The sequence below is a fragment of the Salvelinus fontinalis genome, chromosome 21, assembly GCF_029448725.1.
Source record: "Salvelinus fontinalis isolate EN_2023a chromosome 21, ASM2944872v1, whole genome shotgun sequence".
In the NCBI taxonomy this organism is placed as follows: domain Eukaryota; kingdom Metazoa; phylum Chordata; class Actinopteri; order Salmoniformes; family Salmonidae; genus Salvelinus; species Salvelinus fontinalis.
The window spans coordinates 45,816,695-45,843,726 of NC_074685.1; the positions used below are offsets into that span (position 1 = coordinate 45,816,695).

General features: G+C 42.4%; 1 protein-coding gene and 1 long non-coding RNA gene across 8 annotated transcripts; one reads left to right on the plus strand and one right to left on the minus strand.

Annotated features, from left to right (window-relative positions):
• Nucleotides 1-5,297: 5,297 nt before the first annotated feature.
• Nucleotides 5,298-13,043, minus strand: LOC129819012 (uncharacterized). 2 transcript variants are annotated; one of them, XR_008753992.1, is made up of 3 exons: nt 10,944-13,043; nt 9,416-9,484; nt 5,298-6,060 (listed from the first exon to the last, which is right to left on the minus strand). It is a non-coding gene; the product is annotated as an uncharacterized LOC129819012 (long non-coding RNA). The 2 variants fall into 2 exon arrangements; XR_008753993.1 differs by having other exon boundaries at nt 5,298-9,484.
• Nucleotides 13,044-13,135: 92 nt separating this feature from the next.
• On the plus strand, nt 13,136-26,996 carry hmgcs1 (3-hydroxy-3-methylglutaryl-CoA synthase 1 (soluble)). 6 transcript variants are annotated; one of them, XM_055875478.1, is made up of 11 exons: nt 13,275-13,360; nt 15,594-15,659; nt 17,010-17,467; nt 17,758-17,883; nt 18,795-18,959; nt 19,840-20,008; nt 22,767-22,937; nt 23,311-23,417; nt 23,738-23,863; nt 24,047-24,204; nt 24,513-26,996. In XM_055875478.1, exons 3-11 carry the CDS (start codon nt 17,020-17,022, stop codon nt 24,603-24,605), a joined length of 1,563 nt encoding a protein of 520 aa, XP_055731453.1. In that variant the 5' UTR covers nt 13,275-13,360; nt 15,594-15,659; nt 17,010-17,019; the 3' UTR covers nt 24,606-26,996. The 6 variants fall into 6 exon arrangements, with proteins under 6 accessions (XP_055731450.1, XP_055731452.1, XP_055731453.1 ...); XM_055875473.1 differs by lacking the exon at nt 13,275-13,360 and adding an exon at nt 13,947-14,052; XM_055875474.1 differs by lacking the exon at nt 13,275-13,360 and adding an exon at nt 13,947-14,052 and having other exon boundaries at nt 24,516-26,996.
• Nucleotides 26,997-27,032: the final 36 nt, after the last annotated feature.

The following is a 27,032-nucleotide window of genomic DNA, read 5'->3' on the forward strand; positions in this document are numbered from 1 at the left end:
GGAGAGCAGACCAGTGTCTGCACACAGGCTGGATGACATCAGAGATCGACACGCAATGATGCACACCTCCAAATGGTCATTGGCTACATCTGAAAAGGCTGGTCTCAGAGAATGGCGCAGCTACCCTACACGCTACAGGAATACCACACACATCTATCAGAGCGGGACGGACTTGTGCTATATCAAGACAGGATTATCATCCCAGCTTCACAGAGATAAATTCTACAACAGATACATAAAGGTCACATGAGGCTGACAAAGGGCAAAGAAAGAGCCAAGATGTCGGTGTGGTAGCCGGGCATCAGCACCCACATCGTGAGAAAAATGATGCACATCATGCAGGTTCTGTACAGAGAACAAACCAACTCAGAAGAGAGAACCCCTTGTCATGACACCTTTACCTAAGGGTCCGTGGCAGAAGATCGCAGCTGACCTGTGTGAGCTAGAGGGCAAGAAATACCTCCTAGTGGTGGACTACTATTGTAGGGACATAGAAATAGCTCACCTGCCCACTACCACTAGCCAGCAGGTCATCACCTGCCTCAAAGGTATGTTTGTAAGATGGGGGATACCTACTGAGCTCGTTAGCGACAACGCTACTCAGTTTGTCTGCAATGAGTTCAAGGAGTTCAGATAGTATGGTTTGGCTCATACCACCTCCGGTCCCCATTGCCCGCAGGCAAATGGAGCAGCGGAGAGTGCTGTACAGACAGCTAATGTAAATTCTTAAACAACCGAGCCACGTCTCCATCAGCGCAACAGGAGCAAGCACAGCACCACTCATGACTGGACGTCAGATCCGGACGTTGGTCCCCGTGCTGGATGAAATATACAACCAAAACTTATCAGCCACAACAGTGTTAAACAGAAGGACCAGAAAGCCAAACAAGCTTACCAGTTCTTCTATATCAGGAGGCATTCAGTGCGCCCCCTACCGTTATTAAACCCTGAACACAGTGTCAGAGTCAAGCTGGACGGAGAGAAAGGATGGAAAACACCAGCAGTTGTCATCAGCAAATCTCAAGAGCCGAGATCCTACGTTGTGGAAACTGAACACGGCACCATCGCTCGGAAAAACAGGCGACATCGTCAGGCTTTTCTAGAGTCACCTTCTCCAGAGAGACAGCAGCAGATCAACGAAAGAGCCATCCAGTCTACCAGGCCCCGCCTGTGAGCCAGCCAGTCTACCAGGCCCGCCTGTGAGCCATCCAGTCTACCAGGCCCCGCCTGTGAGCCATCCAGTCTACCAGGCCCCGCCTGTGAGCCATCCAGTCTACCAGGCCCCGCCTGTGAGCCATCCAGTCTACCAGGCCCCGCCTGTGAGCCATCCAGTCTACCAGGCCCCGCCTGTGAGCCATCCAGTCTACCAGGCCCCGCCTGTGAGCCATCCAGTCTACCAGGCCCCGCCTGTGAGCCATCCAGTCTACCAGGCCCCGCCTGTGAGCAATCCAGTCTACCAGGCCCCGCCTGTGAGCCATCCAGTCTACCAGGCCCCGCCTGTGAGCCAGCCAGTCTACCAGGCCCCGCCTGTGAGCCATCCAGTCTACCAGGCCCCGCCTGTGAGCCAGCCAGTCTACCAGGCCCCGCCTGTGAGCCATCCAGTCTACCAGGCCCCGCCTGTGAGCCATCCAGTCTACCAGGCCCCGCCTGTGAGCCATCCAGTCTACCAGGCCCCGCCTGTGAGCCAGCCAGTCTACCAGGCCCCGCCTGTGAGCCAGCCAGTCTACCAGGCCCCGCCTGTGAGCCAGCCAGTCTACCAGGCCCCGCCTGTGAGCCATCCAGTCTACCAGGCCCCGCCTGTGAGCCAGCCAGTCTACCAGGCCCCGCCTGTGAGCCATCCAGTCTACCAGGCCCCGCCTGTGAGCCAGCCAACTCTCATCCCCTCACTCAGTACACCACCTCAGCCAGCCTCACCACAACTAGTGAGAATGACCTCCAGAGGTCGAGAGGTAAAACTACCACTGAGGTTCAGAGACACCCGAGAAAAAAGAAACTGTTTCAGGGCAGAATAATCCTTATGTTGCTGTGGACAAAGGGCTGTCTACCCCCATGTCCTAGTTGACACAGTTATGTCTATTGTCGATGTTAAAGAAAAACAAAACTTATGTTACTGAAAAAATATGTAATTGAAATACAAATAGTTTGTATTGAAACGGTCCACAGGGTGAATATTTGTATTAGGTACAGGATGTTACAGTTTATTTATCTCAGAAAAGGGGAGATGTATTGATGTCTGAAAGATATCTCCTTAATTGATTGGTTATGCGTGTCATCGTCATAACCGGATATGACTAACCTAGCAATGAGGACTAGCAGATAGTAGCTTGTGGACTGCATGTTAATTGTCTGATTTAAGAGTTACTAAACATAACTAAGCCGGATAATTCACTGCCGGGTCTCCATCATGACAATTGGGAAGTCAGATAAAGTGTTTAAATTGAAAACTGTGAAAATAACAGAAACCTTCTCATTACACCACGTGCTTAATTACTTCATTTTTGTTTTGCGATGACTTCGGCGTGGGGTTGAACGGGCACCTGGCTCACGCCCGGGAGGCAGCCCGGGTCCTAAACAAACGCAATCGAATTTCAGCTGGTGCAAAACCCACCTACAGGGGCAAGACTAATCAAACCCCTCATTGCCTCCTGGTTTCCACCAATCAGCATGCCAGAATGTACATTTGGACTCTGACCCCTTCCACTCTATCAAATTACACCCATTGATGCTCGCCATCTTTGATTTGATTTGGTCCTTAGCCGTTTCTTGTGTGTGGGGTACAACCGTTGTTTACAACTGTAGGAGTGTAGCTAAGCCTAACCCTTTGGCTAACCTGCCACGCTAATTCACATAACCTGCCACATTAATTATCTTAACCTGTTATGTAAAGAAATCCCCTGTGTCGAGAAACCATTAGTCTCATAAAACCGGGACTGACCGATGGCAGGTATCAATGGGCGTTTCCTGATATCACACCGACTGACCCCGCATGATGGATGGAGTGAGGAAACCCACTCCTTCTCCCCTGAGTACCAGACTCTTTAGCTAACATTCCACTTCATCTCCCCTGAGTACCAGACTCTTTAGCTAACATTCCACTCCATCTCCCTTGAGTACCAGACTCTTTAGCTAACATTCCACTCCATCTCCCCTGAGTACCAGACTCTTTAGCTAACATTCCACTCCATCTCTGCTGAGTACCAGACTCTTTAGCTAACATTCCACTCCATCTCCCCTGAGTACCAGACTCTTTAGCTGACATTCCACTCCATCTCCCCTGAGTACCAGACTCTTTAGCTAACATCCCACTCCATCTCCCCTGAGTACCAGACTCTTTAGCTAACATTCCACTCCATCTCCCCTGAGTACCAGACTCTTTAGCTAACATTCTACTCCATCTCCCCTGAGTACCAGACTCTTTAGCTAACATTCTACTCCATCTCCCCTGAGTACCAGACTCTTTAGCTAACATTCCACTCCATCTCTTCTGAGTACCAGACTCTTTAGCTAACATTCTACTCCATCTCCCCTGAGTACCAGACTCTTTAGCTAACATCCCACTCCATCTCCCCTGAGTACCAGACTCTTTAGCTAACATTCCACTCCATCTCCCCTGAGTACCAGACTCTTTAGCTAACATTCTACTCCATCTCCCCTGAGTACCAGACTCTTTAGCTAACATTCTACTCCATCTCCCCTGAGTACCAGACTCTTTAGCTAACATTCCACTCCATCTCTTCTGAGTACCAGACTCTTTAGCTAACATTCTACTCCATCTCCCCTGAGTACCAGACTCTTTAGCTAACATTCCACTCCATCTCTTCTGAGTACCAGACTCTTTAGCTGACATTCTACTCCATCTCCCCTGAGTACCAGACTCTTTAGCTGACATTCCACTCCATCTCCCCTGAGTACCAGACTCTTTAGCTAACATTCCACTCCATCTCCCCTGAGTACCAGACTCTTTAGCTAACATTCTACTCCATCTCCCCTGAGTACCAGACTCTTTAGCTAACATTCCACTCCATCTCTTCTGAGTACCAGACTCTTTAGCTAACATTCCACTCCATCTCCCCTGAGTACCAGACTCTTTGGCTAACATTCCACTCCATCTCCCCTGAGTACCAGACTCTTTAGCTAACATTCTACTCCATCTCCCCTGAGTACCAGACTCTTCAGCTAACATTCTACTCCATCTCCCCTGAGTACCAGACTCTTTAGCTAACATTCCACTCCATCTCCCCTGAGTACCAGACTCTTTAGCTAACATTCTACTCTATCTCCCCTGAGTACCAGACTCTTTAGCTAACATTCCACTCCATCTCCCCTGAGTACCAGACTCTTTAGCTAACATTCCACTCCATCTCCCCTGAGTACCAGACTCTTTAGCTAACATTCCACTCCATCTCCCCTGAGTACCAGACTCTTTAGCTAACATTCCACTCCATCTCCCCTGAGTACCAGACTCTTTAGCTAACATTCCACTCCATCTCCCCTGAGTACCACTCTTTAGCTGACATTCCACTCCAGCAATCACATTTAAGTCATTTAGCAGACGCTCTTATCCAGAGCGACTTACAAATTGGTGCATTCACCACAACCTTCAGCCGGGTTTATGACACAATTGCTGATTGGTAGTTAGAAGCAACATTCATATTTTACATGACAACGTTATGTAACATGGGGGGTGTGCAAAAAATGTTGCACAATTTAAAATTCAAATTTTAAGAACAACAAACAATACCGTTACCGCATACTGTGGTAATTCCCTTGTGAGAAGACAGTGTCAATGCAAGATCAGGTTGTTCAAAGTGGCTAGAGAGGACTCCATAATGAGAGAGAAATAATGATACAGAAAATATTAGCCTGCAAGATTCAATCGAGCTACGTTTACTTAAGTTGCATCCCATTAATGAGTTGAAAGAAATGCCAAACTGGCACCTGTCGTCATTCCTCGCACATACAGTATGCTGATCATCATGACTTGCTTACATTTTCACAATTTGTTATGCTCATTTCAGTTTGGCCTATGTTATTTGTCCCTCCTCTCTTATTTATGCAATGGAGTCCAGACAGGCTGCTTTAGGAAACTTTCTGAATGGACATAGAGAATTAGTGAACTCACACACACACAACACACACACACAACACACACACACACACACACACACACACACACACACACACACACACACACACACACACACACACACACACACACACACACACACACACACACACACACACACACACACACACACACACACCCCCCACACACAAACTTAAGGTCTGTCAATCAATCAATCAATCATGTTTATTTTATATAGCCCTTCGTACATCAGCTAATATCTTGAAGTGCTGTACAGAAACCCAGCCTAAAACCCCAAACAGCTAGTAATGCAGGTGTAGAAGCACGGTGGCTAGGAAAAACTCCCTAGAAAGGCCAAAACCTAGGAAGAAACCTAGAGAGGAACCAGGCTATGAGGGGTGGCCAGTCCTCTTCTGGCTGTGCCGGGTGGAGATTATAACAGAACTATGCCAAGATGTTCAAAAATGTTCATAAGTGACAAGCATGGTCAAATAATAATCATGAATAATTTTCAGTTGGCTTTTCATAGCCGATCATTAAGAGTTGAAAAACAACAGGTCTGGGACAGGTGGCGGTTCCATAACCGCAGGCAGAACAGTTGAAACTGGAATAGCAGCAAGGCCAGGCGGACTGGGGACAGCAAGGAGTCACCACGCCCGGTAGTCCCGACGTATGGTCCTAGGGCTCAGGTCCTCCGAGAGAAAGAAAGAGAGAAGGAGAAAATTAGAGAGAGCCAAGATTTTCAAAATGTTCATAAGTGACAAGCATGGTCAAATAATAATCAGGAATAAATCTCAGTTGGCTTTTCATAGCCGATCATTAAGAGTTGAAAACAGCAGGTCTGGGACAGGTAGGGGTTCCGTAAACGCAGGCAGAACAGTTGAAACTGGAATAGCAGCAAGGCCAGGCGGACTGGGGACAGCAAGGAGTCATCATGCCCGGTAATCCTGACGTATGGTCCTAGGGCTCAGGTTCTCAGAGAGAGAGAAAGAAAGCGAGAACGAGAGAATTAGAGAGAGCATACTTAAATTCACACAGGACACTGGATAAGACAGGAGAAGTACACCAGGTATAACCAACTGACCCTAGCCCCCCGACACATAAACTACTGCAGCATAAATACTGGAGGCTGAGACAGGAGCGGTCAGGAGACACTGTGGCCCCGTCCGAAGATACCCCCGGACAGGGCCAAATAGGAAGGATATAACCCCACCCACTTTGCCAAAGCACAGCCCCCGCACCACTAGAGGGATATCTTCAACCACCAACTTACAATCCTGAGACAAGGCCGAGTATAGCCAACAAAGATCTCCACCACAGCACAAACCAAGGGGGGGCGCCAACCCAGACAGGAAGATCACGTCAGTAACTCAACCCACTCAAGTGACGCACCCCTCCTAGGGACAGCATGAAAGAGCACCAGTAAGCCAGTGACTCAGCCCCTGTAATAGGGTTAGAGGCAGAGAATCCCAGTGGAGAGAGGGGAACCGGCCAGGCAGAGACAGCAAGGGCGGTTCGTTGCTCCAGAGCCTTTCCGTTCACCTTCACACTCCTGGGCCAGACTACACTCAATCATATGACCTACTGAAGAGATAAGTCTTCAGTAAAGACTTAAAGGTTGAGACCGAGTCTGCGTCTCTCACATGGGTAGGCAGACTGTTCCATAAAAATGGAGATCTATAGGAGAAAGCCCTGCCTCCCGCTGTTTGCTTAGAAATTCTAGGGACAATTAGGAGGCCTGTGTCTTGTGACCGTAGCGTACGTATTGGTATGTACGGCAGGACCAACTCAGAAAGATAGGTAGGAGCAAGCCCATGTAACGCTTTATAGGTTAACAGTAAAACCTTGAAATCAGCCCTTGCCTTAACAGGAAGCCAGTGTAGGGAAGCTAGCACTGGAGTAATATGATCAAATTTCTTGGTTCTAGTCAGGATTCTAGCAGCCGTATTTAGCACTAACTGAAGTTTATTTAGTGCTTTATCCGGGTAGCCGGAAAGTAGAGCATTGCAGTAGTCTAACCTAGAAGTAACAAATGCATGGATTAATTTTTCTGCATCATTTTTGGACAGAAAATTTCTGATTTTTGCAATGTTACGTAGATGGAAAAAAGCTGTCCTTGAAACAGTCTTGATATGTTCGTCAAAAGAGAGATCAGGGTCAAGAGTAACGCCGAGGTCCGGAGCTCTCTGGGGGCAGTCCTGTTAGTTCTCTTATATACGGCTATTGTAAAAAAGTAATAGAAACATGATTTACACTATTCATCATTAACTTTGGTTCCTGCACATGACTGACCAATACCTCATGAGGCTTCTTCTCTCCAAGCTGAGATCTTGAAACTGAGATACCCCCCCTTTTGTTCTCAAAGCAATTTTATGGGCGTACTGCCAGATTGCTTATACTGATAGTGAGAATTCCTCCCATGCACAATCAATCAATCACTTGCATGAACCCAGTCGAATTGGTTATTAGAAAAGCAGCATTTATGCTAAACATACGATCTGTGTACAATCTGATACACACAAACGTAAAATGTTCCCTCACAGACCCATCAATCAAAGCCACCAGTGCACCTCAGTCACACACAAATCACATTTCTCCTTTCTTAAACACATATTCAAAACCTATAGGCTCACCCTCAAATCTTGCCTGTAGTCTATCAGAAAGTAGGCCTAGGTTACATTACAGCATAATGCTGAAATAATGTTGCCTATCAAATTCATTGACAAGGAAAATTTGAAGGGGGAAAGAGACAGCTATATTATTACTAGATGTTGGTTATGTAATTAGTATCCAAGCATGTGCCTTATTTGTCTAAACAGCCCCCTGTAAGCCTAATAAAAAAATTTCATTCATTGAATCTTATGACGGAAGGCTGGTGATTTTGTTATTTTAGGCGTGAAGATATTTCAACATGTCTAGACGATAAAAAGCTACAATGATCACTCATGCTTGGCTGCCAAATGTACAGGTTTCCCCATAGGTCTAATATTTAAACTGAGGAAATGTGATCATTATTTTAGCGATCCGCGTTAGACGTTCCTCCTAATGAAAAGCCCCCCCATCCTGTTGATATGAACTGCTGGACAGGGCACTTACACTTGATATGCGTTTATGGATGAGAAAGTGAATTTGCCATTTCCAAAAATTACCTCAGTGGGGAATGGTGATTCCCTGCTTTGCGATCTGTTGTCTACGTCAACAGCCAGGGTTTCATTAAATAGGCCTAGGCACTTTACTTCTTTATTGTACATTTAATTAAACCAAAGCATTTGGCGACATTCAACTTTAATTCATTGGCACAAAACATGCGATAGACAAAAAATATTTATCCAAAATTGACTCGCCTAAATCCACTGTAGTAGGCTAGCATACAAATGGTGGCTTAATAGCCCAGCGAATTAATTAACTTGTAATTCACACATCTGTGTTCAACTTTCCCTTCTTGCGCAATTCATGCATCTCCGCTGGCATCTCCACTGGCCTCTCTCCCTCTTCACCAGTAGTTTAGTAGTAGAAGAAACGCCCCGGGGTGCGGTCTACAATTACACCATATTCAGTCTACAATTACACCATATTAGATGAAGATGCAAATTTGGCTGCCGACCAAAGTTATCAGTGTGTATTCTAGAAGTGCATCTACAATGTAAATTGGTGGCTTATATTTTATGGGATTGTTTACTATAATTACTGCTTGCTTCTGAGACTTTGCTAGAGATAGTTATCTTGTTACATCTGTAACTTATTTGTTCTGTTAGCTGGTAGAATTGTTTACCTGTTGGCTAGTGCAAGATATACTCTTACTCCTCTTAAGGATCGGACCCCTTTTTTTCAATTTCCACCTAAAATGACATACCCAAATCTAACTGCCTGTAGCTCAGGACGTGAAGCAAGGATATGCATATTATTGATACCAATTGAAATGAAACACTTTGAAGTTTGTGGAAATGTGAAATTAATGTAGGAGAATATAACACATTAGATCTGGTAAAAGATAATACAAAAAAAAAAAACGTGTTTTATTTTTTTGCATATTTGAAATGCAAGAGAGAGGCCAGATACTGATTAGGATTATAGTTGTAATTTAGATGTTGTCCACAAGATGGCAGTGAGTGTGCAAAGTTTCAGACTGATCCAGTGACTCCACAATATTTTGTATCAAGCCTGCCGGGAGTTTGTCCAAATGTGCCGAATTGGTCAATTTATACATGTTCAAGTACATAACTATAGAGAACATACAAAAATGCTATGGTAATAAAAATGTAAGTTTACACACTCCCAGGAATGTCATACATGATGGATCATTAGCTTCCCAACAGAAAAGACACTAACCTTCACACATCTAGATGGCCGGGCGGGGTAGGTGTGGAGCCAGAGACAGCAAACTGTAGAACCCAGTTCCTACATATTAATATAAAAATGTATTTTATCAAACAAAACTACGCTACAGTTTTTCTCTGGGACCCTCAGGATGACAAATCAGAGCAAGATTACTGAATGTAAGTACATTATATACCTTCAGAGGTGAATGTATAAAACTAGTTGCCGTGATAAAAATGTGTTGTTGTTGTGCACTATCCTCAAACAATAGCATGGTATTTTTACGCTGTAATACCTACTGTAAATTGGACACTGCAGTTAAGATTAACAATAATTTAAGCTTTCTGCCCAAATAACACATGTCTATGTCCCGTAAAGTTGTCTGTTGTTCACAACGTCATTCTAGTCACATTATCGCATATTGAGCAACAACTGTCCCGGTTTAGGGACACCGATCCCGTAGAGGTTTTAATAAGCTCCAATGATCTTATGTTATTTTTTAGAGTTAGACTGGCTCTGGCAGCCAAATATAAATAAATCAAATACTCCATCTAAACGTGAATCGATTCTCAGTTGCGATAAGGTTCTAGAAACATAAAGTCCTTTACTATAATGTCACATCAAAATAACTTCACAAATGCTAAATATACACCTGTCTTCTGTAAAAATGCACTGTGACATGGAGATATGGCCATATGGGAACACTAAAACTAACCTTATAAACGTGTCTCAATTTAACCTTTAGTTATTTATTTATTATTATTTCTCGCTGATATGAAAGATAAGGACCTTTTTAAGCTCGCAAAACCATACTGAAATTGTTCATGTTCAGATTGAGCGTCAGGGTTCTTAATAAAACTCCCCCATACAGAAGACGCCTTCGTCCAATGACTCTTATGTGTAATGGAATGGAACTGAGATTTATGATCAAGGGCTATGTACAGACCTGATTGCATTACCAGTGTTAATATGCGTGTTTATTTCCTTTCTTTCATAAAACTAGGAAGTGTGTGTGTGTGTGTGTGTGTGTGTGTGTGTGTGTGTGTGTGTGTGTGTGTGTGTTTGGTAATGTGTGGTGGTGACAAAGAGCCAATGAAATTCTGGATATGGACACATCTGCCTTGTTCTTGCCAGATAGTGTGTAGTTAAGATTCTGACTCACTATCAGCATTGAGTACAGGCTATAATGAGTCAGAATCTTAACTATCAGCATTGAGTAGTGGGTGAGGGTATTCACAGCCAACCGGTCAGACAAGCTCCAGCTAGTCGTTTGTACACTGAATGAGAGTGACTAACAAAATCAGTGGGGCCCCCCAGTCGGTAATTCAATGATGATAGCTGGCTAGACTAATTTACCAATCTAAAAATTGTTTGCTGACATGGGCTAATTAATTGAGTGTCCTGTCAGTGACTGACATAACAATAGAAAAATAGCTGATGCACAACCAAATTTCAAAATTGAAAAACTGGACCCTGGGGCCAAAGTCCAGAATTGCATGAAATTACAATCCATATTTGGATAGGTCTCTATATAACTCACCCAGTTATATATGTTACAACATTTCGTTTTTCAAAACTTTGTATCTGGATCAGAATTATGCGGATTCTGTAATCCTCTTCTTTGCTATCCAGGATCAGATCAATCTGGCTGTGTTTGAGACGGTTTTTAAGAAAATAATCGGTTAGGATCATTCTGATCCGGATATCACAGTCAGGATTTTCAGTGCTTTGAACAGCCTACTTGCCATCTACTGGACAGGCTGTGGTACTACTGCTACACTGTCAAAGGGAAACAGATGAGTAAACTACTGTACATGAATAAAGATACCTTGATTAAAAATAATAGAGCCTGCATATCACTTATAAGTATTTGACACTTTTCAATAACAATTTACCACATACCTATACGGCAGTCAATTGAATATAATGAACCTTTGGTTTTCAGATGCTCACTTTCATTACATAGAAATGTCTAGGTTGTAGTGCCACTCTGACTCCACCCTTCCAGTGGGTTCGAGATAATCCAGATCTTTGGGATCAAAACTATCCTAATCACAACCTTTTTAAAGTTTTGAAAAAAGCAAAAACAATATTTAATCCTGATTTAAAGGTGAGATTGGGTGACCAAATCCTTATTCCTATCCAGAGAATCGTAATCACATTTTTCAGTTTTGAAAATCACAATTCTAACATTTAATCCTATCCTATTTGGGAAGTCCTGCAGGTACCTTTGGAAAAACGGGCCCTGGAGATTGCAAAAACCAGGATGTCACCAAAGAACTGCAGTATCACATTATACCAATTGAGGTCACTCTTACCACATGAAAAATATGAAAAACAATACATTTTGTGAGGAAGCCACTGAACAGGGACATTTTCTAACCCTGTTACATATAGATATTTAAACAATATGAACATTAAAGGGAGGGTCGTTACTCGTTGATTATTCTTTGATAAATTTGTAAACATTAAAGAGGACAAATATGCATCCTTGAAAAAGTAGGAAAAGATCCAATCAGACAAACATAAAAACAAAGATGTAACTACAATTTAACTCACTAACATCTAAAAACCTAAGACTTATTGTTATGTGCAACCAACATTTAATGAAAGGTGTCAAGTTTTATTGGTTTTAGTTTTAACATGATCAATCAGAGCTTTTCTTTAACTACAAAAACCTAGCTCTCTCATTGCGGTAAAGCATATGAGTGACACCACCTGGTAAACTGTCACTGGTTTGGTTTCAGAGAAAATGATGATCAAGTACACTGGGTTCACTTACAGTGTTACAGTATGTTACTATTTCCCATTGTGAGAGCAATGGCAACCCCACAGCAAGCAAGCCATACGATAGAATAATTTTCAAAGACATGCATTCTTAAACGGTAATCTTAAAATGCACCATGCAGTCAGAACACTGTCCCAACATACAAGGAAAACTTCAAGCTATGAAATATTTTATGCACCGGTTGCTTGAGTACTTTACTTGGGAAACAAAGTTGTTGGTTGGGTCAGGACATTGAACACTTGCTTGGTGAGATAGGACCAATAAATATATATTGCTCTTTGACCAAGGCCTAAATAAGGACTCAGTTTTGACTGAATTTGGAAGCAATTTTTACCAACAAAATCTCCCAGATATGTCCCCTTTAGGAAATTCCTAAAGTCCCCTTTAGGAAAAATAAAGTTAGCCTATTCTTCCAACATATTGAATATTATTATTATTTTAGAATATCATGATTATATTTTATTCTGACTGTTGGGTTTATTGTAGGAAACATCTCAGTAGCCTAGCCACCAAGCACATGGTGTATATTTTAACTTCATTTTTTCCAAATATATTCTTTACCTTTTATTTAACTAGGCAAGTCAGTTAAGAACAAATTCTTATTTACAATGACGGCCTACCCTGGCCAAACAAGAATAGGTTGTATAAGTGTTCCTTTTAAAGCAAGAAAGAAAAGAGGAAAGTTCATGATCAATGGCAGGATGAGGAGATCCACCAATACCATGCACGTGAATACCCAGCCCCTGGTCGTCAAGGAGACACTTCAGCTTCCTCGCGGATTCGAGCCTGGAGGTCTCTGACTACCTCGCCAGCAGTCAGACGTGCTCCCTGATTGGTCCATACTCTCTCACCATACACCGTCATTCACTCACCCCATTGAACCGCTTCGACTGCTGCGGCGCATGGTCTCTCTTTACCTCTCGTGGATTGGTCGGATACGTAAAGGGGTGGGCAATGCCGAAACTTCAGAACTTTGGATCTCTGTTATGATTGGACATGTATTCGGCACTTGGAACACGGGGTGTCGTTCACAGGTACAGTACACTCGTCATATATAAATGGATTGATGTTTTGCATGTTGAAGTCATTCGTTACTGCCAAGAAAGTGTTAAGGGACTAAAGTTTGGCTGGTTATATAATTTAAGTGATAGACCACTTACTTTTTCAAGGTGAGTACACGGATTGATTACGGGATTGCCTTTCTCCAATCCACACGATGGTATACTGGGCTATAGCGGTACAGGCTACTGTAAAAGTAATTATACCTGTTAAATAGCCTACACCAATTTTTGGTTTTATGGAATATATTATTTTAAACGAGGTGACGATAAAAGTTAGGCTTCTGTACACGAGTCAAGATGGTCAACGGAGTGTTCTGTCTGTGATGGATAAATCATCAGTATTCTGTTATCTACTTTGCAGTCAAAATTGGTAATCTAAATTGATAAAGCCTAAGAAACGTTGCTCCAAATTAGTAGCCTAGACGACTATTCATTTAGGTGCATATCAATTTTGCTCCAAGTTAGATTGCTGAGGGGTGCTGAATTAAGTTGCTAATTATTTTATGATATTAGTAGAATAGATCCTAAATCTAATCTTGGATGCATATCGTGCTGCCAGGTGTTGCCCTTTTACAAAGTACCACTGTTATTACAAAGTAACAAACGTGGTACATGAGAGGAACTAGCGTGCTACATTGTAACGTTCTACGTCGAACGGTTTTTCAGAGAATTCGAAACGGAAGCTGGTCCGTCCGCTCTTTCGTCCGACTGTGGTCACATCGAGTTCTGACCTTATGATCTGGTTAGCTAGCCTCTAAGGACAGCAAACAGACATCTTGTCATTACCCTATGATTGTAAGGTAAGATGATACCTATCGTCAATGGTTTTGTGAATGTTCTCGATGACTGATTATGTGAACAGACATATTTTGCCATAGCTAGTAATCGAATTTCCTAAGTAGCTAGCTAGCTGTCATCAGCTAGAATTGGATTGCATGGTTTGTAGAGATTGTAGCTGTAGTTAGCCCTGTTATGGCTATCCTCTTCCACTATATTGTCGTTCTGACACACTTGATGGCAGACCAACCATGGACTTGCAGAGCTAACATTAGCTAGCTAGCTTCCAATCAACTCTCCTTCTTTGATTTTTATTAGCCAGTTAACGTTAGCTAGCTAAAAAATCACGAAAAAGGAGACGATAGAGGAAATAGTAACGCGTAAAGCATGCTAGCGCAATTACTCACTACTGCAAGACATCTGCTGATCACATTGTTTGCTTCCCTGATGATCAACACTTCCCCTATTCCCTTTTTTTCTGCGTTAAAGTCGCTCAGTTTTCACCCCACCCAGTAGGTGGCGTCAATGCACCTTTTAGGATGTAGTCAAAAAATAAAAATTATAATAAGAAGAAGGCTGGTATGTTTTTCAGACTTCCCCCACAAACCAATGTAATCCTTCAGTCAGTTTAAAATGTCTACTCAGATTCCTACACAGGCTCTAACCTGAGAAGGTGGAGTATCTTCCACAGTGGTGGAAAAAATACCCAATCGTCATACTTGAGTAAACGTAAAGATACCTTAATAGAAAATTACTCACGTAAAAGTCACCCAGTGAAATACTACTTGAGTAAAATTCTAAAAGTATTTGGTTTTAAATATATTTAAGTATCAAAAGTAAATGTAATTTCTGAAATATACTTAAGTATCAAAAGTATAAATCCTTTCAAATTCCTTATATTAAGCAAAATGGTAGGCCTTCATTGTGAATAAGAATTTGTTCTTAACTGACTTGCCTAGTAAAATAAAGGTTAAATAAAAAAGATTATAAAAAATATATTTTTACATTTTAAATTTAGCCAGGGACACACTCCAACACTCAGACATAATTTACACATGAGGCATTTGTGTTTAGTGCGTCCACCAGATCAGAGGAAGTAGGGATGACCAGGGATGTTTTCTTGATAAGTGCTTGAATGGGACCATTTTCCTGTCCTGCTAACCATTCAAAATGTAACGAGTACTTTTGGGTGTCAGGGAAAATGCATGGAGTAAAAATTATTAAAATTACATTATTTTCTTTAGGAATTAAAGTAAAAGTTGTCAAAAATATAAATAGTAATTTACAGATACAAGTACTTTACACCACTGATCTTCCGACAGTATTCCCTGCAATGTTTCTGCCGTGAAGTACTGAAGATCCAATAATATTTTTGCCGCTTTCACAATGATATCCAGTCTCTTAGATTTTTTTGAACATGTAGTCGTCCTGTACAATTAACGCAACAAAATCCATCTTCACCATTAGTATTTCAGAATCTTTTATCTGATGTACGACATCAATAGACTGCTGGTTATCCACTGCCATAGCTTCATAATCTCTACTCTCTCAACAATTTTCACAGCCTCCGCATAGAAGACCTGCTCGACAGCCCTGATCCTCGCTACATTGACCTCCTTCACCCTAACAGGTGAATTCTCAGTGAATTCTGGAATGTGATTCCCATTACAATTGCAGCATTCTGCATCCTCAGACTCTTCAACGCTGATATTCTCTCTGCAAATACTTGACCGGTGGACAAAGTTTTTTACATTTTATAACGTTGTAATAGTTTTTGTACATATGCTCATAGTACAGGTTAATTGACATTCCCAAACTATTACCAGCATGTTGTCCCTAAACCATGAAGCCTCGATATCCAGCGAATCGCCAGAGATGACACCTTTATTTGGCGCCCTACTCTGAAAATCGTAATTTTCCACTTTGTACGTTGAAAGTTTAAAGAGCCACAAAGCTTTTTCCTCTTGCTCTTTCGATACGCATGTAATCACTATGATACCGCTCCTGATCACTCTGACCCGACTCCACTTTGTCTGTCACCATCTTAGTAACCGCAAACAGGTCTCCCAAATTAATATCCTTAATGAAACATAATCCAACCAGAAATCCAACCAGAAACTGCTGTTCATTTCCAACTTGTGCTATTTTAGCTCCATTGTTGTTTATTATCGTCATTCTTTTTTTATTTTACCTTTATTTAACTAGGCACGTCAGTTAAGAACAAATTCTTATTTTCAATGACGGCCTGTGGGTTAACTGCCTTGTTCAGGGGCAGAATGACAGATTTTTACCATGTCAACTCGGGGATTCGATCTTGCAACCTTTCAGTTACTAGTCCAACGCTCTAACCACTAGGCTACCTGCCGCCCCATTCTTACCAACTTCACTCACGCCAACAGAAACAAACATTTCATCCGCTTCCGGTATTACATGACCTGCCACCGCTGGGCCAGATTCAAGTTCGTCCATCCACCTTCCATATTCCTCCACTCCGAAACCTTTTATCCTTCTCCTATTCTCGTTATAGCTAGCTAGCATCTCCATTCTGTCCAACATCGCAGTGCGTGTGTTGCCAATGGGCTTGTGTGTTCATTTAGCAAGGAAGCCAATATTTGCAAGCAAGCTTCAACACACTGGAAGAACACTCAGAACAGGTGTTATGCAAGCTGCCATTTTCCCAGTTGATTTACTTCCAGTATGTATGTTTGAAATATTATGCAACCAATAGAAAATACCTTTTGATACCAGCTTCAGAATAACATTCAGATTGGTTTTGTTGGAGCGATTGATTAGACTGCTAAGTGTCTTTGTGCAGAAGGTCCCTGGTTCGCGCACCATGGTCTGGATAACGACGTGAACTACTCTGTTGCACTTAATTCCCTTATCAACCTATTGACCTCACATTCCACCATGAATAAAAACTCCCCATATTAACATATCTCTAAAACCTCTCTTCATCCTTATCTTCTCTCCCAACCAGCTCATACAGAATGCCTGGATCAGCCCAAGCCAACGGCGAGGCCACGTGGCCCAAAGATGTGGGCGTCATCGCCCTGGAGATCTACTTCCCCTCACAGTACGTGGACCAGGCCGAGCTGGAGCAGTTTGACGGCGTGTCGGCCGGCAAGTACACGGTGGGCCTGGGCCAGGCGCGTATGGGCTTCTGCTCGGACCGCGAGGACATCAACTCCCTCTGCCTGACGGTGGTCCAGCGGCTGATGGAAAGGAATGGCCTCTCCTACGACCAGGTGGGCCGTCTGGAGGTGGGCACTGAGACCATCATCGACAAGTCCAAGTCGGTGAAGACGGTGGTGATGCAGCTGTTCGAGGAATCGGGCAACACGGACGTGGAGGGGATTGACACGACCAACGCTTGCTATGGGGGCACCGCCGCCCTCTTCAACGCCGTCAACTGGGTGGAGTCTAGCTCCTGGGACGGTGAGAGGCGTTGCTTTTAACGTTGTGTTTTGTTGACCTTCTCAAGTGTGGTGTGTTTGACTGTATGTGACTGTCTATTTTAGTCAAATATTTGACTGAAGAACAAACAAGACGTATTTCTTAAGTCTGACACACTGCCTCTAAATGGACCTAGTAGGCTGACAATAGAATAACCTTAAATCAAATGTATCAGTCCATAATGAGAGAAGAAATCATCTGTTATTCATAAAGAATATTCAGTATTTGTGTTACCTGTCTGCTTACTGACATCTCTTTCTGCCCCCCTGCAGGTCGTTATGCCCTGGTGGTGGCAGGAGACATTGCAGTTTACGCCACAGGAAGTGCCCGGCCGACAGGGGGCGCCGGTGCGATAGCCATGTTGGTAGGGCCCAACGCCCCACTGGCTTTTGACAGAGGTAGGTCAATATCCTACTGTGTGTAAATAGTTGATGTTGACAAGCTGACTGAAGCATGACTCCCCCCAGCCTGCTGACTGAAGCATGACTCCCCCCAGCCTGCTGACTGAAGCATGACTCCCCCCAGCCTGTTTATTATAGACACAGTTCCTCTGTTGTTGTTTGTTTAAGTCATTCAGGTCAATATCAGTTCAACAGTACAACTCAGACCTATTGTATTGACACACAAGCGTGTACACACACATGCATACATACACACAATATCACTCACTGCCCATCTTACTGACGAATACACAGCTTTGTTTACATTTCAACAAGCCATGCGTCAAAGCCACCGTCAGTACGTTTCCATCTCATAGATAGCCAGCCATTCATCCAGTGTCTGTCTGCAGTAGAGATGACCAGGGATGTTCACTTGATAAGTGTGTGAATTAGACAAGTTTCCTGTCCTGCTAAGCATTCAAAATGTAACAATTACTTTTGGGTGTCAGAGAAAACGTATGGAGTAAAAAGTACATTATTTTCTTTAGGAATGTAGTGGGGTAAAAGTTGTCAAAAATATAACAAGTAAAGTACAGATACCCCAAAAAACAACGTAAGTAGTACTTAAAAGTACTTTACACTGCTGCTGAAATTCCAATTCCCTTCAATGCTTTTCAATGAGGAAAATGTGGAATTGGAATTTGGTTTACTTTCTGAATTGACTAGAATTGACCCTACCCTGCTCTACAATGGGTAAAATAAATTATATATATTTTTTAATTGCACTTTTATTTAACCAGGTAGGCTAGTTGAGAACAAGTTCTCATTTACAACTGCAACCTGGCCAAGATAAAGCAAAGCAGGGCAGCAAAAACAACAACACAGAGTTACACATGGAATAAAATGGTGCGTGATGTTTGACCTTGCAGGTCTGCGGGGTACACACATGCAGCACGCCTACGACTTCTACAAGCCAGATATGGCCTCAGAATATCCTGTGGTGGACGGAAAGCTGTCTATCGAGTGCTACCTCAGCGCCTTAGATCGCTGTTACTCTGTCTATCGCAACAAGATCCATGCACAGTGGCAAAGAGGTGAGAGAAATTAGCATTTGTACATTTTGTAAGATGCACTTTGCTTGTTTAAAAATTGATAACAACATTGTTCATTTCAATGCATCCACCATACCTTTTCAACAGGACTCGGTCAATTCAAACACTCGGGTTAATTCAAACACTTTAGGCTAAATCCTAAGTAGGTAAAGTGGGCTTAGGCCAGGCCTATAGTTCCCTTTATAGTCTTAAGTAGTTAACTAAGGTTCATTTCCACTGCGGCCTGAAATTGGTTTAGTGAAAGTAGCGTGTTGCTAATGTCATCGCAGAGGGTAGTTAGGTTAGGTACAAGATTGGACAGTGATCCTGAATACTTTGTCCTTGTGTCACCCACCTCTGTAGTATCAGAGACCATTTTAACCAAAGCTTGTATTTTTTCTCAATATCAATATGGAACTTATCCAACCATGAGCTTGATTGAAATCTTGGTACGGCCTTTCTAGCAGACCTGGGTCAAATACATTATGCCAAATACTTTCAATATGTTTATTTCAGGTGTGCTTGACTTAGTTTATAGTTTGGGACTAGTCCATTGTTTCTGTTGTTCCTAAGATAGCTTGGGTATTTAAAAGTATTTGATACTGTAGTATTTGACCCCAGTCTGTTCGGTTTTATCATTGACCATCTGAGTAAAACGTGTGTATTTTGTTTTAGATGAGTTTATTAGTTACATGCACAGGGTTGCAGGGGACAGGGGGAGCAGCTAGGTGACTAGTGGTGGCTGTTCAGCAGCCTGATGGTCTGAGTGATTGAAGCGGGGAGAACAGGCCGTGGCTCGAGTGGCTGAGGTCCTTGATGATGGTCTTGGCTTTCCTGCGACACCTGTCAGTTTGGCTCAAAACATGTCCTATGTTCTACACAGAGGGTGTGGACAAGCGTTTCAGCCTGGAGGACTTTGGCTACATGGTGTTCCACTCTCCCTACTGCAAGCTGGTGCAGAAGTCCTTAGCCCGTCTGGTGCTCAGTGACTTCCTCAGCCACCCCAGGCCCAACACAGAGACTGGACCGTTCAGTGGCCTGGAGGCTTTCAGGTTAGAACTCCACTGTCAGGCTTGCACCTTATTAGCTACGTAGTTCACTACTTTTTGATTGGTAATAAATTACCATAGATATATTATTCCCACACACATCTACAATTTATTTTTTTTATTTTTTATTTAACCTTTATTTAAATAGGCAAGTCAGTTAAAAAAACTACAGGATTGGTGTGTGTCCCCCCACGGGACAGTAGAGCTAATGTAGGCTAATGTGATTAGCATGAGGTTGCAAGTAACAAGAACATTTCCCAGGACATAGACATATCTGATATGGGCAGAAAGCTTAAATTATTTTTAATCTAACTGCACTGTCCAATTTACAGTAGCTATTACAGTGAAATAATGCCATGCTATTGTTTGAGGAGAGTGTACGGTTATGAACTTGAAAATGTATTAATAAACCAATTAGGCACATTTGTGCAGTCTTGATACAACATTTTGAACAGAAATGCAATGGTTCATTGACTCAGTCTAAAACCTTGCACATACACTGCCATCTAGTGGCCAAAATTGAAATTGTGCCCAACCTGGAATAGTACATTGTGACCTTTCTCTTACATTTCAAAGATGGGGGAAAAAAACACATGTTTTTTGTTTGTATTATCTTTTACCAGATCTAATGTGTTATATTCTCCTACATTAATTTCATATTTCCACAAACTTCAAAGTGTTTCCTTTCAAACGGTATCAAGAATATACATATCCTTGCTTCAGGTTCTGAGCTACAGGCAGTTAGATTAGGGTATGTCATTTTAGGCGGAAATTGAAAAAAGGGTCCGATCCTTATGAGGTTTAGAACAAATTCTTATTTTATATTGTCGGCCAAACCCTAACCCGGACAACACTAGGCCAATTGTGCGCCGCCCTATGGGACTCCCAATCACGGCCGGTTGTGATACAGTCTGGAATCGAACCAGGGTCTGTAGTGATGCCTCTAGCACTGTGATGAAGTGCCTTGGACTACTTCGAGACTCGGGAGCCAAAATGGCGCATTTATTCAAGTAATTACGATCCTCCAAACATAATCCAACCAAGATTACCATAACTCCTGCTTGGAATACATATATAAAATATTATTGAACCTTTATTTACATAGGGAAGTCCCAGAGAGCCCTGCTTCACAAAAATGCAGCAAAAAAATACCAATTACATAATAAGGACGTTACAATTACAACAACAAAGGTGAGAGCATGAAAAATCTCAAATGCGATGCTGTCCCCGTTTGTCCCCAGAACAGCATGTAAACGGCTCTATAATACAGTGCCTTTGGAAAGTATTCAGATCCCTGACTTTCCACATTTTGTTACGTTAAAGCCTTAATCTAAAAAAAATTTTTTTTATAAAAAATCCTCAGCAATCTACACAAAATACCCCTTAATGACAATGGAAAACAGGTTAAGAAATTTTTGTTAATAAATAAAAATAAAAACTTATTTACATAAGTTTTCAGACCCTTTGCTATGAGTCTCAAAATTGAGCTCAGGTGTATCCTGTTTCCATTTATCATCTTTGAGTTGTTTCTACAACTTGATTGGAGTCCCACAGTTAACAGTGCATGTCAGAGCAAAAACCAAACCGTGAGGTCGAAGGAATCGTCCGTCGAGCGCCGAGACAGGATTGTGTCAAGGCACAGATCTGGAAGGGTACCAAAAAATGTCTGCAGCATTGAAGGTCCCCAAGAACACAGTGGCCTCCATCATTCTTAAATGGAAGAGGTTTGGAACCATCAAGACTCTTCCAAGAGCTGGCTGGCCACCTGGCCAAACTGAGCAATCGGGGGAGAAAGGCCTTGGTCAGGGAGGTGACCAAGAACCCGATTGTCACTCTGATAGAGCTCTAGAGTTCCTCTGTGGAGATGTGAGAACCTTCAGGCCTTTTATGGTAGAGTGGCCAGATGGAAGCCACTCCTCAGTAAAAGGCACATGACCGCTTGGAGTTTGTCAAAAGGCACCTAAAGAATCTCAGACCATGAAACAAGATTCTCTGGTCTGATGAAACCAAGATTGAAGGAGGAAACCTGGCACCATCCCTACTAAGAAGCATGGAGGTGGCAGCATCATGATGTGGGGATGTTTTTCAGCAGCAGGGACTGGGAGACTAGTCAGGATCGAGGCAAAGACGAACGGAGCAAAATACAGAGAGATCCTTGATGAAAGTGCTCAGGACCTCAGACCGGGGTGAAGGTTCACCTTCCAACAGGACAACGACCCTAAGCACACAGCCAAGACAACGCAGGAGTGGCTTCAGAACAAGTCTCTGAATGTCCTTGAGTGGCACAGCCAGAGCATAAACTTGAACCCAATCGAACATCTCTGGAGAGACCTGAAAATAGCTGTGCAGCAACGCTCCCCATCCAACCTGACAGAGTTTGAGAGAATCTGCAGAGAAGAATGGGAGAAACTCCCCAAATACAGGTGTGCCAAGCTTGTAGCATCATACCCAAAAAGACTCGAGGCTGTAATCGCTGCTAAAGGTGCTTCAACAAAGTACTGAGTAAATGGTCTGAATACTTATGTAAATGTGATATTTCAGTTTTATTTTTTAATAAATTTGCAAAGAAATCTAAACCTGTTTTTGCTTTGTCATTATGGAGTCTTGTGTGTAGATTGATGAAAAAAAATGATTTAATCGATTTTAGAATAAGGCTGTAACATAACAAAATGTGGAAAAAGTCAAGGGGTCTGAATACTTTCCGAAGGCACTGTATGTATGACTCTAAAAGGCTCTATCCTTCCGTCTGTGTGCTGAGCAGGGAGGTGAAGCCGGAGGAGACCTACTTCAACAGGGATGTGGAGAAGGCCTTCATGAAGGCCAGCACAGAGATGTTTGATCAAAAGACCAAGGCTTCCCTCCTCGTCTCCAACCAGAACGGCAACATGTACACCCCCTCTGTCTACGGCTGCCTTGCTTCTGTCATCGCACAGTAAGTCTCGTCTGAATCAGAGTCAACTCATTTTACATACTTAAATTATTACATGAAAACTTACTACTTGAATTAGTCATCAGTAAGAAGAAATGCACATAATATTAGTGTCATTATTACTGTGTAATTATGTCTGAAAGTACAGTGTGACAACGTTTGTAATTACTCTGTGTTACATTGTCCTTACTGACCTAAGCACAGTGTAAATACAGTGTAACTGTGTTATTACAATAGTTATACAGTACTTAGACATATCTCAGCACTGTAGCAATAAGGACACTGTAATTAAGTGTTGCTAAAATGATAGTTATGGAGAGGCACACATAGGGAGTGTTTGTGCGTGTGTGTGTGTAACACGTTTGTTCCTGGACAGACACACACCTCAGCACCTGGCGGGCCAGAGAATCGGCCTGTTCTCCTACGGCTCAGGGTTTGCCGCCACACTCTATTCCCTCCGAGTCTCCCAGGACGCCACGCCTGGTAGGTTCACCTCACACTGGGGTCGTCACCTGTATGGGATGGGGGAAACACCTTGTCAATAGAGATTGGTTCCACTGATATTTACCCTCCAAGGAACTAGAAATTAACCCGTTTCCCCCTCCCTCTAGTCTTGACACTTCTGGATTAGATGGCTGAGCAAATGAGGGGAAAGAGAATTGTCTAATGCTAGGGGTTATGAACTGAGCTGGTTGTTTTTGGACTGAGCATTGGTTATTTAGTTGAACTATGAATGAGTAGGTATTGGGTCTTTCCCGGGATCTGTATTTATTGTCTGTTGGTTGGACGTCTCCCTCCCACAGGCTCTGGATTGGATAAGATCTGTGCCAGCCTGTGTGACCTCAAGGCCAGACTGGACTCCAGGAGGAAGGTGTCACCTGCCATGTTCGCTGAAAACATGCAGCTGAGGGAAGAGACCCACCACCTAGGTATGTCCACACACACACATACACACTACACACACAAAGACACACACAAAGACACACTACACACACAAAGACACACACTACACAGACACACACACACACAAACTACTCACACACACAAAAAGGCCTGAGCCTTTATTGAACTCATGTTTCATTTGAAGCCATGTCCGTCCCTTTCCCATCCAGCACCGTACGTGCCCCAGGGCGCTGTGGAGGAGCTGTTCCCTGGGACGTGGTATCTGACCCGGGTGGACGAAAAGCACCGTCGGGAGTACTCCAGATGCTCCCTGAACGACGGCTTGCCCCTGGAGGCTGGCCTGGTCAACTCCACCACAGCCACTGAGGTACAATACAATTGTAGTGTTCAACGTAAATCGGAAATCAAATCAATTATAAATGAAATAATATTCCCAACCCCGCAGACACTACTCATACACAAACTAGTGGCTGGAAGCAGCACATTGTATGGAGGCTAGGTCACTGAGAGACATTTAGTTTGCATGCAGGCACCACACATAAAAATAACTAAATGCACTCAGAGACAGAAAAAAACAAGCTCCATTGTTTCTTAATTAAATCATTATATTAGCTACATAAAAAGTGACATTAGAAAACAGGAACTGATTTTTACATGTGGCTTCCTTATTCCCAGCAGCACATCCCAAGCCCAGTGAAGAAGATGCCCCGCCTCCCCGCCTCCACAGCTGGTCCTGAGGCGGTCACCGTTAGCAATGGGGATCATTAAGCTAAGCTTACCTCTGTGAGGTACAGGTAGACATGGAGGACGATCAACAAAGGACATTGGAAACACAATTATAATGCTAGCAGAGAGGACCTTCTCCTCAGAGATATGTTTTCTAACGTATTGCTGAATGCTGCGTAAAACCAAGCTATTTAACTATCACATCGTAGAATTTATCTTCAAACATCATTGCTCTCTAATATGTAACAGGGAGTAATATTATATGAAATGTGTGTGTTCCATTGGATGCATGGAAAGGAAAAGTGTTTGTCAAGGTAGCAGACATTCCTGAAACTAAAATCCTCAAGATTCCACATAATTCCTGGGTGAAAGGGTGAAGCCAGGGTGAAAAATTTGATCAGATTTCGGCTATTAAGATTATGTTTTACATAAGTTTGCATTCCCCTTTTTCAAAAAGAATAAAAACGTATTTATAGCCCACAAATTCAACAAGCTATTTTTATTTAATTTTGGACCAATTCTTTGTTCAAAATATTTTTTTATCTTATCATGGCGCAAACTTGACAGTGGGAGAAGAAAAAAATCATAGTACATTTATTTGATCCGGGTATTGAACAAAAACAATGTTGGAGAAGAAAAGTAAAAGGGATGAAAAATAGAAGCTCCATTTTAAGTCAACTATTATGTTCACTCTTAGCACCAAGAGGAAATGGAAGCTTGAGGAACATGACTGCCTGCAGGCCTTTGGGGATAAAAAGGGAAGTGAGGCCTCTTAACTCTGTTTGTTTATCAAATGGTGCTGCTACCGTTGCAACTTGCTGTAATGACTTGCGCTGTACAAAGGAGCTACACCCTTACTATACCTTAAGATTGACCGTTTTCAGAATACTTCCGTTTGCTATATAGGGGAAACATAATAATTAGGTGGGCGCTTATATTTATCCTATTTCACATGTGTAAATTGGAAAATAGTTTTTTGCATATCCCAACTCCCCCCTGAGATACCCTCGGAGAGTGGGGTCACGGCCAGGGATCAGACCTTATTGACAGCAACCCTGGAGCAATTAGGGTTAAGTACCTTGCTCAAGGGCACATCAACAGATGTTTCACCTACTCGGCTGGGGTATTCGAACCAGCGACCTTTCAGTTACTTGCCCAATATTCTTAACCGCTAGACTACTAATAGTCAGAATTAGTTTTCTCTTAGGACTCTTTGTTATACCACCATGAACAAATATCAGGGAAGAGGGACTGAACGGTCTGAGTTACATTTAAGTAATTTAGCAGATGCTCTTATCCAGAGACACTTACAGTAGTGAGTGCATACATGTTCATATTGTTTTGTACAAGTCCCCCGTGGAAATTGAAAGCCACAACCCTGGCGTTGCAAGCTCTTTGCCCTACCAACTGAGCAACAATTCAACAACATGTTTAAATCATGTGATCAATGTTTCCAACGGCGGTGATTGCACTACAGACTAAAACGGTGAAATGCCTCAATTGAGCATGCTGTTTTATAAGAGCTTTTATTCTCACCAGGCTCTGATAATCTATACAATATGTAAAATAACATTTTGTTTGAGTTCTTGTTTGTCCTAAAATATCTTTTGGGAAAACATTTCAGCAGATAAATCTATTTCCTGGAATTACCTAAATTGACATGGTCAATCTAGTCTCAGTGCAGAAACTTTTAAATCAGTTTTAAAAGACATATGTCCAACAAGTTGTTGTTTTAATGTAGTGTGCAGAAGAAAGTCATGTTCTGTGTCTCTACAACGTGTCTTTCCTTACTAGACTTAAGGGACCAGATGCTGTCCTGAAAGGGTTGCTTTCTCCGAGGTCTCAAACGTTTTTTGTTGTTGTTGTCTTTTAACACTGACAGGGATAGGACTAGTTATAGACTGTAAAGAAACCAAATCTTGACACAGGCAGAAAATGCTCAGGCAGAAATACCTGCAAACATCAGCCTTAAAGGGAACAGAGTTCGGGGGCATACTTATTTTTTCTTTCACATAAATGTTTTGCATTTCCTCTGCAACGTTGTGCGACAGAGTTGCACACGTGGCTCACTTATAGTCCATTTCCAATCTCTCAAGTTTGAGAAGCCTTACAATAAGCATGTACTAAATGTAGAAAATAGCTATACTCATAATAATGTACAGATATTTTAATTTTAAACAGCCAAGATAAGTTGCCTCTATGTTTATATCTGTGAATGGCTGATGTTTACATTATGTTTCTCTGAGATCAGATAATTAAAAAATATAATTGGTGAGTAATGTATAGTACTAAGATTATTTATATTTGTAGATATAAATAAATTGGCGTCTGATCAAGTGTCTTTTATAGCAACGATCTGTATAGAGATGATGTAATAACAAGGTAGAGATGTATTAAGAGATGAACTGAATAATAAATATCTGTTCATTTAAAGTGGCTGTTTCCTGCTTATTATATGGCTATAGGGTG